The 14,290-nt window shown below is 42.2% G+C and overlaps 1 protein-coding gene across 4 annotated transcripts in view; it reads right to left on the bottom strand.

The window, feature by feature from the left end:
* Positions 1 to 12,888, bottom strand: part of ep300a (E1A binding protein p300 a) — a 31,064-nt gene extending 18,176 nt beyond the window's left edge. Inside the window, exons 1-12 of one of the 4 annotated variants that reach the window (XM_042508360.1) lie at positions 12,483 to 12,888; positions 9,196 to 9,869; positions 7,261 to 7,440; positions 6,664 to 6,994; positions 6,121 to 6,240; positions 4,678 to 4,896; positions 3,615 to 3,720; positions 3,367 to 3,492; positions 2,661 to 2,778; positions 2,216 to 2,357; positions 468 to 542; positions 150 to 235 (exon numbers count right to left, since the gene is read on the bottom strand). In XM_042508360.1, the coding sequence (XP_042364294.1) occupies positions 150 to 235; positions 468 to 542; positions 2,216 to 2,357; positions 2,661 to 2,778; positions 3,367 to 3,492; positions 3,615 to 3,720; positions 4,678 to 4,896; positions 6,121 to 6,240; positions 6,664 to 6,994; positions 7,261 to 7,440; positions 9,196 to 9,869; positions 12,483 to 12,576 (2,271 nt within the window). In that variant the 5' untranslated portion in view covers positions 12,577 to 12,888. The remainder of the gene's footprint in view (positions 1 to 149; positions 236 to 467; positions 543 to 2,215; positions 2,358 to 2,660; positions 2,779 to 3,366; positions 3,493 to 3,614; positions 3,721 to 4,677; positions 4,897 to 6,120; positions 6,241 to 6,663; positions 6,995 to 7,260; positions 7,441 to 9,195; positions 9,870 to 12,482) is intronic. The other 3 variants (XM_042508361.1, XM_042508362.1, XM_042508363.1) reach the window with 3 other exon arrangements.
* Positions 12,889 to 14,290: the final 1,402 nt, after the last annotated feature.

Genomic DNA, 14,290 nt, shown 5'->3' with positions numbered 1-14,290 from the left:
CAAATTTCTACGCTGAGTAAACTTTCAAACAATACGCTCTGGTAGCCAAAACAGAAAATAACACAGTACACTTGCGTGAATTCTCAATTGTGTTTACGGTTACATTAGAAACAAAACAATGTGATGCATGGTGTGTGTTCAGTACTGACCTGGTTGCCAGATGCTCCTATGGGAAGAGGAGGCGTAGACCTCTGGCCCATGGACTGCATCCCCATCTGATTGAACTGATTGATACCTGGAAAAAAAAAACACAGAGACTGTTATACGACATATAACATTTCCTGTGGAAACTACATATTGTATTTTGTTCTAAAATAATTCTATGTGCAGCACTGTGGTTTCTAGGTTGTTGTGTAAAACAAGATTAAGTCTCTTTACTTAGATCAACATTCTGATACAACAAATGTCGGTCCTGCCATGAACTGATTATTTGAAATAATTCATCTAGGTTCCCTGTGGTTCTGTACCTGGGCCTTGCATTCTGTTGACCATCTGATTTGGTCCGGCTGGTCGCACCATTGATGGGTCAGGGAGAGGACCGTCTGTAAAAACAGAGACAGGAGATTGAGAGAATTAAGCTGTCGTCTTTTCACAGGAGAGAGGGACAGGTGGAAATGCTTAACCAAGCATGTGTGGAGAGGTTTGTACAAACTCTGAAATGTTTCATCTTTTTTCCTCAGTTTGTCTGGTAAGAAAAGATCATTTGGACCTATGAGTTAACAAATACCTGAACAGAGACATCAGGAAGTCAATTCGTGTTTTGAAGTATAGCAAAGAAATGCTCTTTCTATGATTGCCCAGTACTCGTTGTCTTTGGTGGCTGGATGGGTTACGGTAAGAATGTCTGCGTAAGTAACTCAAAAGCAGAGTAAGGCGGAGTAAGGCGGGTCATTTCTTCGCTATCCTAGGAAATGCAAACTTTCCATCTGGAAATTCAGTTTGAGGCTCTTTCAAAACATATGTGGGACATTAATTTATAACGAGTGTGAAACCGGAAATCAACTGACACAGGCTCTTCCGAGGACCAAGCCTGACAAAAATAAATGAGAAAACCCTCAACAAAGTGCACTGCATGGCAAAAGTAACTGGAAAATTGGGATTCACATTATCACCCTTTCTCAGCTATAACATTTTCCAACCAGGTTGAATAATGAGTTATCAAAACTGTCTAGTAAACAAGCTATGGGCAAGTCCATTCTGCCACTTTCAAAAAATAGTGTCAGGATTGCACCATTTGTCCAGTAAACAACCTAACTTGCAACTTGCCAACGGACTTAATTGAGCCCTTAAATTCTGCAAAATGAAGCAAAAAGAAGAGATCGAGATATTGCAAATAATCTTGCAGTGAAAACTCTGTAGTCACACATCATGACTTAATTTTAAAAGATCCAGTGTGTAGGATTTAGGGGGATATATTGGCAGAAAAACGGAATATAGGAAGTTTGCTTAAGTGTATAGTCACCTGAAAATAAGAATCTTGTTTTCGTTATTTAGAATGAGCTGCTTGTATCTACAGAGGGAGCGAGTCTTCTTCTATGGAGATCGCCATGTTGTATCACCATGTTTCTACTGTAGCCCAGATTGGACAAACCAAACACTAAGTCCAGATAGGGAAATTTGCATTTTTCACATTGGCCGTCATAGTTGGCGAATTTCCGCTACTAGCAGCATCGGAAAAACACTGATAATTTTAACATGAAACTGCTTCATTCAGTGTTTTAACCAGGTTAGCTCAACACGTCTGCTTTAGAGAGGAAGAGATTTCTGGAAAAAATTGGGCTCACAATAAAAACCTCCTGAATGTCTGAATCTTAAGTTATCAGAGGAAAAAGGTGAGCACACATTTACAGGTGTTGGGCAAGCAGCCCGCCTGCTATAATCCAAGATTTGTAACATGAAATAGCTTTATTCATTTTTTCCAATTTAAGTCACCAGGTCCATTTATTCTAGAGAGCAGACCTCTCCAACAGCCTCATGAACAATGACCACTAAAGGAATTTTAGCCTGGAGAAGTTTCAGCTGGTTGCAATCTGCAATTCTCACCACTAGATGCCACTAAATCCTACACACTGGTTACTTATATCTTAACATAAGAGGTGAGACACACAAAATGTCCCAATGTCATATTCCACTGGATTAAATTATCATTCACATGAATGCAGTCCTGCATAAAAACAGCACATCCAGGTCTACAACATGCTGCATAACAACTTACTTGGTGGTAGTCCAGTAGGGGGCTGTCCCATGCCGGCAGGCCCAAGGCCCAGACCCTGTTTCTGGAGCCTGGTCCTCCTCTTCTCCTCCAGCTCCTTCTGGATCTTATAGATCTTCTCTGCTAGCAGGTGATAGTACTCAGCCTGTCAAAAAGAAAGGAATGAAATCAGAAAAATGTGACAAGGGTGTAAACTTCTCAGCCATGAAAGAACAGGAAAAAACTCTTTAAAGATCTAATGTTAAAATAGAACTAAAGTTAACATTTTTGATGACGTCTTACAGCTAAGAAGAAGACAAGTTACTATAGCACACAGTAAGGGCTTCATCTATTGCAGTCAACACTGAGTGATTCACCAGTCAAGCTCATACCCGCTACGTTTTCACCTGCGCCCAACAACATCTTCTTTTCTGAGTAACCCACTGAGATAAAGGAGAGACCAACTTACTCTACTGTTGGCTGACTCATACATGTCTCCCTCAACCTTTCTGGCGTAGGCCACCAGGTTCTCCATTCGGCGGTCCTTGAGAGCGGCAGGATCTGGAGTTGGGAAGATGGCCTGGACTCTGTGGGTGAGAGAACAAACAGAAGAAAAAACATAAAGAAGAGGAAATGGGGACAGAAGTGAACAAAAAAATATTGTTCACTCCTTTCTCAGTATTGCTAAACTGAGAGAATTTCTGTGCGGCTAACTGTGTTATAGCGGGGTTTGCGACTTTTCTACAAATGAGATTACCTGTTTAGTTAGCACGTGTATTTGGGAAAGTGCCACTGCATACTGGTAGCACTGGTGTTTATTGTGGTCAACTTTGCAGTTTGTCAGCAATTAAAATCTTGTCAAGTTTAGAATATAGTACAATTATCGCCAGCTGTGTTTCTTGCCACTGCAGAGGAATATATTTCTCAATCGTGTACCACATCATCTCACCACCAATGCTTATGAAGGCTTGCTTACGTTACAAGCGGTATTGTTGGAGAGGCACAATCTGGGGCCACCTATCAAACTCAACTTTCTACACTCACATGTTTGTTGCATATTGTTGGAAAATGACTTGTGTTAACATGCCATTGAGAATATGATTAAATAAAATATATATAAAAATATATAGATATTTTTAAAAAGTAGTAGCATAGAGTTCCTCTTTGACACTTACAGTTTGTGTACCAAGTGGTTTCGTAGGTCCTGTGTGATGTCCTCATGCCAGCTTTTCCTCATGCCTGAGGCAGAGGGAGGGCCTGCTGTGGGCATGGAGCCGACCCCACTGGCATCATTCATCAGACTGGAAGAGAGGAGGGCATAATGTCAATAATTAACATCTAAAAAACATAGATATGTCTGCCCTGGTTTGATGAGGACACGATAGGTGCTTCTAGTCATCGGCATGTTTGTATTCTTTCTCACCCTTGGCTGTTCACATTGAGGTGCATCATAGTGTCCTGCAGCAGGCTGGATTGTTGGCTCTGAGGAGAAGCTCCCACACCTCCGTTGACTCCCATAGGATTTGCACCTATACGTGAAAGGGACAAGACATTTTTCAAGTTTGAATTACTTATGTTCCCCCATTAATAATAATAATGAGTAGGCCCTATGGCAAATGGTGTCGTGTATAACGCAAGCCCCCTTTAACCACTATAACACAAGCCCCTTTTACACTACCTCTTCAGTGTAGCCCTGGATCAATGGCTGTATAAAAGGAACAGCAGGCAGTACAGGTGTGACAATTTGATGGTGTGCTATGCATGCGACCCATGGCGGGTGATTTTAAAAAAAGCAGCTAGTAGCAGTAAGGGGCTAACTCAGAGAAGAACAACAGCCGAAAAAGTCCGCAAATTGGGAAAACAATGAGGTCCAGTAGCTCCTAACCCTCTGAACAGAGGAAAGATCAGCCACAAAATAAGAGGGATGGTAAATGATTGTTAGTGTTTGTAAAGCACCACTGACGTATATTCTATATGTCACACCAGAGGCAGACGCTGTTGTGTTAAACGTCATGCCTTTTTTGATTCTGCAATGCTGGCATGCTGTATAAAAATCGGACTCTGGAGTGGCATGATGTTGCCATTGTTTAGTTCTGTGAAAAAATACAAAGGCAGCGCAAAGAAAGACCTTCGTAGCAGCCCTATAGCGGAATCTCTGTGTAAAAAGCGCCACAGTTAAAAACCTTGGGCTTGGACATGTACCTTGTAATGTCAAAAACACACAGCATCCAAGAGGCTCCCCTAGTATTTTACGTGGATCCCTTTGAAAGACACTCTTGGCACTTTACAGAGTTCTTTCTGACAACATATGACTACTGATGCCACTTGAAGCATCTAACTTTTATACAATTCTCTCTTCATTTAAAAATTCCTTTCTTAAATTCTTGTATTGGCTCTTAAAAATGCTTAACTTTCATTGCTATCAGAAACAGGGAAAGGTCTATCGTTCTGGAGAGTACTGAAAATGAACATGCAACCTAACTCACCCATTGGGTTCAAAGGCCTCATGCCAGCCTGCATATTGGGCTGGGCGGTCGGAGCCTGGATCTGGTTGCCCTGGTAGGTAAGGCCTAGGGCTGCGTAGGCTCTTTCTATCGAGCTGGGGTCAATCTGACTCGGCGGGTTGAGGTTAGGTGCACTTGGTTGACCACCAGGTACTGCCCCAAGAGAACTGCCCAGACCTGCAGCAGCTGCACCAAGAAGAGCTGTGAGGACATAAGAGAAGGAGAGTGTTAATAATACATCTGATCTGAACCACAGAATGTGAAGAACTAAGCATAAGAAAAACCTGACTTGACTAATTATTCATGCAAACCTCATCACCATATTATCCTTTAGTTCACTATAGATTGTGTTTCACTCACTAATAATGCCAAGGTTGCAGGTTTCAATCAAGCACAGACTGACAGTAGGCTTTATCAGCATCATAACATTCATAGCATTATCTTTTTATGTCAATATAAGGGATGTCCAAAACTGATCTCAAAGATCAGTATCGGGACAATATCAAGCCATTTTGACCAGGATCAGCTACATTAAGCTATATAGAGCCTGATCCGATCCTTTTCCGATCCTGTTTTATGTCAGCTATCACACAGGTGTTTCTTCTTTCATGAAAAGCAACATGGAGTGCGGCCTTTGTCAACAACTCCAACAAGCTCGTCCGACCCGTGTCTCTCAACTCTGCTGAGCTCATGTGTGTATAAGGGCAAAGGCTGAGCCCCGCCTGCCGCCAAACACCACACAACGTTAACAAAAACACAGTATGAGACTGTTAATTACCAAAGTAACAAGTGCTCGTTTTATTTCAATTCAGTGTAAGAACCTCCCGATTTGCTTTCAACAATAGCGCGTGGTGTTTCTCCACCCTGCCTGCTCAAGGAGGAGAGACAGACAGACAATGTGGAGCTGCATTGGGGAATGACATGTAGCAAAGGGCCGCGGGTAAGAATCAAACCCGGGCTGCTGCAAAGGGCTCAGCCTATATGGCACGAAAATTCCCTCAAGACAGCATCAAGGCCGAAGAGATCAAAGAGGGGTTTGTAATTTTATACTTTACTTAGTAGGGTAATAAATAAAAAAGGAACAGTTTTGATGCAGGTTTTTTTCCCTAATGCATGAAAGGGTTATTAATATATTCATATCGGCAAACACAGGCTATACATTGTATTAATTTTAGTAACTTTAAAAAAGGCTATTTAAAGTGTGCCCTGCGCAGCTGTCTTTTCTAGGAAAATAGGTATCGTATCGGCAGATACTCAATATTAAATGACTCGGATCAGGGCGAAAAAACATGATCGGGAAAGCCCTAGTAAATATATGTGCAAAATCACATCACAACATCAGTAAAATTTATGATGACATATGAATAACACAATATGATAATATCATTAAAAGGAATGTATAATGTTGTTTGGTCAGATACAGACACTCACACTGCGGGTTCCTCTTGTCCCCGGCATTCTTCAGCGGCAGGCAGACAGGACAGTCATGTCGCGTACAGTTCTTCCAATGGGAGATGATCTGCCTCGATGATGCACAGTGAGCAACTGAGGGTGAAAAAAGGCCAGAAAGACAGGAGAGTTGGGAAACACAGAGGTGTGTGAGGAGGGGAAAGGGACAGGACAATACAACAACGTGAGGTCATGTAAAATAAAAATAGAGACAGACAGAAAGAAAGATAGATGACCAAAACCTCATATCTGAGCATGCACGGTGACATCTGCCCAAGACAGAGGTACTCTATCGGCAGTATATTAAAATAATCAATGTCGTATCAGAATAAACTACACTGACCATGTTGATTATAACCAAGGAGTATATCAAATGGTGAAGCTTCCTTATGTTTATAGACTACAATAGATAGCTGTACAAGCAAAATCAGAGTAGGTGAACACAGACAAAATTGTCTCTGTAACAAGCCTGCCTGTCAAACAATGAGTAAAGAAGCATGCAGCATCTCCTCAACTCACCCTGACAGGACTTGCCAGCCTGGCAGTGAGTCATGTGGTTGAGGACGTTCTTCATGGTGCGGCAGTGGGGCAGGTTGCACTGCCGAACCTCACCATTGGCCTGCTCCCGCCGCTGGCACTTGTGTGCATGAAGCAGGAGCACCAGTTGCTGCTGGATCAGCTTGCGCTTCTCGGGGTCGGCTGTGGGTGGCGCTCCAGCAGCAGCAGATGCTGCAGAAACCTGGGCACCGGGACCCACCAGACCTGCCTGAGCATTGGGTACCATCCCTGGGGCTCCTCCCACAGGTGCACCAGAGGGACCACCCACACCTGTTTGTGACTGCTGGGAGCCCTGGGAAGTGAAATAGGAGGGAAAAGGCAAGGGTGGTGCGGATGAGACAAAAGTAGTAATCAAATAAGAAATAGGAAGAGATACATTAGAGGGTAACGGAGGCGAGAGGAAGACCAGCATAAAATGGGAGGAATCAGAAGTTGCAAGGTGGTGCAATGGGAAGACAGGTGAGAGATAAAGTAATCATTTTGCGTTAAATCTGCCAACTTAAAAAACTTATACTAGCATCTGACGCACAAACATGTTTCAGTGTATTAATTCCCTACCATGGCGGCCATTCCTTGCATGGGCTGGTTTTTCTTGTCCACATTGAACTGGGCCAGGCTGTTGGCCATGGGACCTTTGTTCTGGAGCTGAGGGCCCAGCCCTGCGCCTCCCAGACCTTGATTCCCCTGCCCTGCATAGGGACCTCCAAAAGGGCCCCCTGGGTTCCCCATCATCCCCATCTAGAAGTAAATAAGAAAAAAGAGGAGAGACAGAGTTAAAAGGAATGATGGAGAGAGATGAAGCTTAAAAGAGAGTGAAGTTGGAGATCAGGCAATGCAAGACAAAAAAGATCTACGTAGTAGCAAGTTTTTTTGTTATTACAGTGTGCATATAATCTCCCAGTGTTTCCCCAAGATCTCAAATCTGAGCTGTTAAATGAGCACGACCTGTAGATATTTCCTAACATCATGAACTCCTAAACTTTACAAACAAATATCTGCAAATATGCAAAAGGACTAGATTTTGGTATGTTAAGTGGTCTGTGTTGAGGTCCATTTGCAGTCTGAGTCGTATTTACCTGCGACTCAAACATAATTGGTCAACAGTCAGTGTGGAGAATACAGTTTCTGCAATATGTTCAGTTAAAAATACACTTTTTCTATTGTGCATACTGGACAACAAATAAGCCAACTCTGATATATTGGAAGGGCTCTAGTGGAGAGGAAGAACAAATTGGCCTAAACTCAATTTTAGAACCTATCAGCAATCATTTGACAACAAATTAGCTTTATAAAAGCCTTTTTAAAATGTATATATATTTATATTCAGCCATCTGTTTATAAAGATTAGCTAAAATAAGTGGTGCACAAAGAGGAAGTCTTGGCCCTAAAATCCGCTTGTAAAACCGGCTCTCCCGAAATACTGGCTGTTGTCTCCAGAGGCTTACTGACATCAAACTGAACCGATAAGTTTGAGATTGATGAACTCCATCAAAACCTGAGTTTTCGTCTCCAAAACAACATGCTTTTATCACTCTGACTTTCTACTGCTCATTACTAAACATTAAAAAAATCCTTTAAACCTCTGCAGACCAAAACTTAACAACAGAAGTAACATCAGAGAGTGTAATGGCAATTTCACATGAATATTTCCTCTCTTCTCCCTGCACATTGAGGGAATCATCTGAACTTTTCTTTTCAAAACACCCATCTAATCCCCATCAGTATCCCTGGCTCTTTCCCCTTCTCCTCATTCCTTCAACAGCTTTCAGAGGGTCCGCTGCCGCTGCTTTTTTCCTTTACTGCTTCTTATAACTAACCTGGAAACCCTCTCACTGCTTTTGATCTCTACATCGCTACATCAAACATCTCTACCACATTCATTCAGCAGCAGCGGCGGCTGCAGCTGCCACTGCAACACTTTTACTGTCACTCCTGTGGGACTGTCAATCACACGAGCGGGGCCGTTTTCTGCCACTTCTACACCAAGCATAAGCGTGCTGTGCGTCACTCATGGCTGCTAAACACATAGATACGTTCATGGATGCAGAGCACTACCTTGTGGTTGTGTTAAAAAATAAGGTCTCTTTCTGGGGGATAACAGGGCTGCAAAAAAGTAGAAGTGGGAAATCCTAAAGCTTGATATAATATGTGACCTGGTTTTTCACATGCACAATCAATCATGCACAAAATTATCTGTTACCATATTAAATTATTAAATAAAAGGTACAATGCCTTCAACAATTATGTACCCAAGCTTGCCTAAATTCGTCCTTGTTTCCATTTCAAAAGTAAGGTTTTGGTAAGTAGCAATGGTTTTTTAGCATTAACTAGAAGATGACGTGAGATCAAAAAAATACAGGATTTTTTAGTTTTCATCCAATACAACCTTCTTTTTCATATAGATTCCATTAAAAAAAGGAGAATGAAACAGTTCACATATGTGATGATACACCACCTACATGGAAAAATAACAATAACTGAAATAGTCCCTACCTTGTTCATGGCTCCAGGCTGCTGGCCTCTCATTCCAGCCTGGCCTGCAGCTCCCTGCTGCTGTAGGGTCTCAGCCAACAGGTTGCTGTTGCCACCCATGCCCTGATTCCCAAAGCCCATCCTGGGGGAGCCATTCATCACCTGGCTTCCAATCATGCCTGGCTGCTGTTGTCCATTATTGCCTTTCTGCTGTGCTCCCATCATGGCCCTGTTCATGCCACCCATCATTCCAGCTGCAGCGTTCTGTTGCTGCTGCATCATGTTGGCTTGCTGCTGAGGGGAGAGGTGCTGCTGCTGCCCCTGGCCCATCATCTGCGGAGGCCCCTGGCCAGGGGATGCCTTCATGTTTGCTAAGTGTTGCCCCATGGCAGTGGGGCCTCCTGGGCTGCCCATGGCTCCTTGGTGTCCTTGTTGGGTCGAGGTGGGTGCACCTGAACGCAAAAGCTCGGACAGCTGCTTGTGCTTGGCCACCGCATCCTGTCCTCCACCAGGGCCAAGTCCAAGTCCCATCCCTCCTGCCCCTCCACTGCCTCCGCCAGGAACCAGCCCTGCAGGTCCTCCTCCCAGAGTGGTGTGCAACTGGCTGAGATCCCCACCATTGACCAGGCCTGGTTCATTAGAGCTGATGAGCTCGTCTGGGAGATCATGCTCCAAGTCAAACAGTGAGCCAAAATCTAAAATGGAGAAGAAATGTAAAGTTAAGGAGGGGGAAGTTAATGAGATGGGAGAGAAAACAGTGAAAGGTGAGAGGAAGACAAAAAGGGCCACAGCCATGTTAAGCTGGTATAATCCGTCATTTTTCAGCATGACTGAGTGAAAATGCAATTGCATGCTTGACATTAAAAGTGATAAAAGCTGTTTGGACAATTTTCTCCCATCAGAAATCACTAGTATGCCATCAAGAAACTGTGCACCAAACTCCAGGTGAGATTCAGAAGAAATTGGGTGTGTGAAGCTGTGTGCACAAATACATATGTAAACACACACACCCACATGGCCTTCTTGCATAAAGAATCCCTGACCAGTAAAGTGATTCAACATGTTGCAAAGACAGGTTTGTACAGACAAGGTGACAAATGGACCATTTCATAAAAGTAATGCTACAAAATGGGGCCAAGTAAGTAGAGACACGTGTCAGTCTGAATCTACTAAGTTCAACAACACACATCAGGCAAAAGGCATGATGTTATATCTTTCTTTATCTTCATGATGGACATCAATACCAAAGAGCATCCCCAAATTTCTCAAAGTACAGCATGTAATTTAGACCTAATTATCAGATGTGATGGCCATTTTTACATCTTAATTAGGGCTGTACCAGAGTCAGAATTATACTACTCAAATTGGATTTGGCTGTTCAATATGAATATTTGACGATTCATTTTGGTTTCCATACAAATTTAAAATTCTGAACGGGGCGCAGTGGGACATTTAGTGTGACAGCAGCATTCACTTCATATAGAAAAAAGCTAACTGTGCTAACGACGGGATGTAAATGTGCAACAGCATTTTGTCAACACTAGATATCAAACAAAAGCCAGACATTGTATCATCGTATCATATTAGGTTTCTGTGAGTTGGTAATCCATCACTTCTAAACAGAATGTCTTCTCTCTTCCTCTCCATGCCTTTGCATGCAAGTTTGCAGCTCCCTGTTCCACAGAGTAGCATCAAAGTCAAGAGTACTTATTCTGCAGCAAAATCTGGGGACCAAAATGTCCCCAGAAGAACACCGCACTAAAAAAACAAACAACCAAAAACAACGACTTTTTGACTTAAAGCAACTTTCAAGGAACAGCCCAAATTTTAATGAATTTTGACAGTCAAAATGATTGACCTACAAAAATAGTAATCTACAGCTGCAGCCCTAATTTAATGGAACTGAATCTGAAAATTAACAAATCAGTTATCAGCAGCACATGTTAGGGCTGAAATGGTATGAGATTTTCAAGGTAAAATTACCATCTCCTAACATATTGCAGTGTCCCTGTATTACAATAATACAGAGTTAATGTTATCATTATTGCCAGATGCAATGACTCCTCAATGAATTAAATAAGTAGATGTTCATCTAGTTGAACAGTATTTATTATTGCAACTGAAACGTATGTATGTGTAAAGTATAATTTTCTAAAATAACTAAAATAACGGTGTGATTCTCCAAGGTGTTGCATTTTATTTCAATACTGTAAACAAGCAAATGTGCACGCTATGCTAACCGTCAATTCTCATACCTTAAAACCTGTATACCGCTGCAACCCTTGCACTACCTTATGAGGGTAAAAGCATGCAACAATTTACACAAATTTTTCATATCAATCTTTCCAATTTGTCATCTGCTTTTATATCTCAACTGAAACATAAACACTCTGTATTGCAAGACAATAAATATGAGTGGAATCGACTGCATCCCTTTTTGACAGCACTGCATTGATCCTCAAAATATAGTATGCAAGGTAACGTGAACGTGTGCGGATGATTTAACGGAGTCCTTTTCCACAGTCTGCCACGGCCAATCTTAGCAGCCACAGATGCAGCTGTTGGTGGTAAAAAAAAATGACTGGTAAAGTGACGAAATCTGACTGATTACTTCGTGTTTGGAGCAAAATTTGCTTGCTAACTTGACTTATATCGCAGTGGCAGGACATGGCGCCGTCCATGCTCCACAGTTTTGCTCTCAGCTGCTGTCACACGACATCCACAGAGAAAAAAAACACACCAACAATAGCAATTTGAGCTTAACAATCAGTCGGGCCTAAATTTGTCTCTCCCACTACCATCGGCAACCTCTGCTTTCACCAACACCATCAACGGCAGCTTGTTGGGAAAGGGTCCGAGTTATGATGGGGCAACAACAGATTGCTTTAGACGCTTGAAAACTCAAATAACAGAACTGGGGGTGATTGTAGCTGACTGACAATTTGGCACACGTGTAAGACAGCATAAACTTTATCGTAAGTTGTCTTGAGCTTATCATGAGCCCGGCTGAAGTAGCCATTAGACACGGGACCTTCCGTTGAAGAGCCGCATTCGGTTAGCTAGCGTTAGCCGCGGAGCTAACAGAGCTACCTCCGGCTAAAATGGCTGTTAGCATGCGAGCTAGCTGGGGGAGCTCCGCTTCGCGTCCGACACACACTCACTACTAGCTAGCTAACGTTAGCAAGCTACGACAAAAACAGAAGAGTAATCCCGCGTCCTCCGCCTCCTTTAAGTGGACCCAAGCGGCCGAAAAATAACAAACTTAACGAATAATGAAGCAAGAAATTATATCATTTAACAATACTCACCGTTTCCATCGCTGGCGGAGGCGGAAAGTGCCGGAGAGGAGAGTTTAGGCCTCTTGGCTGAAGGCGGGCCAGAGTCCAGAACGTTCTCGGCCATATTTTTTCGAAATAAAAATATATAAAGTATCCACAATTGCAGACGTTTTCACGCCCTTAGAAGCTCATTCCTTTTCGTTTCCAATACTGCGACTTTTCCCCCTCCTTTGGGGGGACTAAGAGGGGGAAAGTCCCGTGTACAAATTACTCCTCTTTCCCTGGGTTCGCCTCTCGATTTCAGCCTCGGCGTATATCAACCCCCCTCCCTCCCTCGTCGGATTTTTTGTTCTTTATAAATTTCTGCCAGCGGAGGAGGAGGGGGTCGGTGAAAGTAAAGAGGGAGGCACACGCAGCGGCTTCCCTCTAAACTTACACAGCCTCTTCGGATGTAAATAAACTGTCCCCGGGTCTCTCTCCCATGGTTGCATCCGTCATTTCAACCTCCTTTCCAGCGGAGTCTGGATGGAGATAATGTCGGGCAGAAAAGGCTTGTTTGCCTGCGAAGTGATGGTGGTGCTTCGGGTGGCAGCGGGTAAGGATGAGGGGATGCAAATAATAATTAAAAAAATAAAGCTGACAAATATGTAGCGGCAATGGTGGATAAAGTATTTGCAGGGCTATGCATGTAAAAGAAAACAAGTTATTTATTTTGAAATTCATCGATGCACAAATCTGATCTTGCATCTGTTTTTTATAGAGGTTTAGTTGCAAAGAGTAGTATTTTCAACAATTAAATGCAAAATATGTCATTGCTAATCAGTTCTGCACATTTTAAAAAGAGCAACTTTAAGTGCAGAAGACCAAACAGAATCCACAAACTCTGGTAAGACTTCCTCATAACTGTCATTTGCTAAATTAAATACCCAGTCTCGTCTGCCTAAATGTGTCAGTGTTTATGGTGTCACTTCTGGAGTATTTAGTCCAACTGTAAAAGATCAGTTGCTGCTCTATTTTCTACGATTTTAGCACGTTTATAGGATTTTAGGACAATTCTCTGATGTTAGGATGTTTCTAGGATTTTAGAACTTCGGGAAATTCTAGTATTTTAGGATGTAAGGATTTTAAGATGTTTGGGTTTCAGGTTATCTCTGGGATTTTATGATATTTCTAGGATTTCAGGACATTTCTAGGATTTAAGGACGTTTCTGTATTTTAGCATGTTTCCAGGATTTTAGGATATTTCTAGGATGTGAGTACATTTTTAGGACTGTTCTCGATTTTAGGATGTTTATAGGATTTCAGGACATTTCAAGGATTTTAGTAAGTTTCTAGGATTTTATCATATTTTAGGATTTTAGCACGTATCTAGGACTTTTGGACAATTCAAGGATTTTAGCACGTTTCTACGTTTCTAGGACTTTTGAATTATTCAGGAATTTTAGCACGTTTCTAGGATTTTAGGATGGTTTTAGGATGTTTATAGGATTTTAGGACATTTCTATAGGATTTTAGGACGTTCGTATGTGAAGAAACATCATTCCATCTGTCATTTCAACCTCTTTTTCAGCAGTGTGGAGATAATGTCTGGCAGAAAAGGATTGTTTGCTTGTGAAGTGATGCTGCAGGTGGAAGTTGGTGAGAAAGAGGCAATGCAAATAGCAATGTAAAAAATATGTAAAGCTGAGAAAAATGTCAAGCTGCAATGGAGGATAAAGTATTCACAGAGCTATGCAAGTAATCTAATTGCTAATCAGTTTTGTACCTTTTAAAAAGAGCAGCAGACCAAAAAGGATCTACAAACTCTGGAAAGACTTGTATTCATCTATAATTGGCAT

The sequence above is a fragment of the Plectropomus leopardus genome, chromosome 19, assembly GCF_008729295.1.
Source record: "Plectropomus leopardus isolate mb chromosome 19, YSFRI_Pleo_2.0, whole genome shotgun sequence".
NCBI lineage: Eukaryota > Metazoa > Chordata > Actinopteri > Perciformes > Serranidae > Plectropomus > Plectropomus leopardus.
The sequence above is the reverse complement of the archived record's forward strand: the minus strand, read 5'-3'. Positions and strand labels throughout refer to the sequence as shown.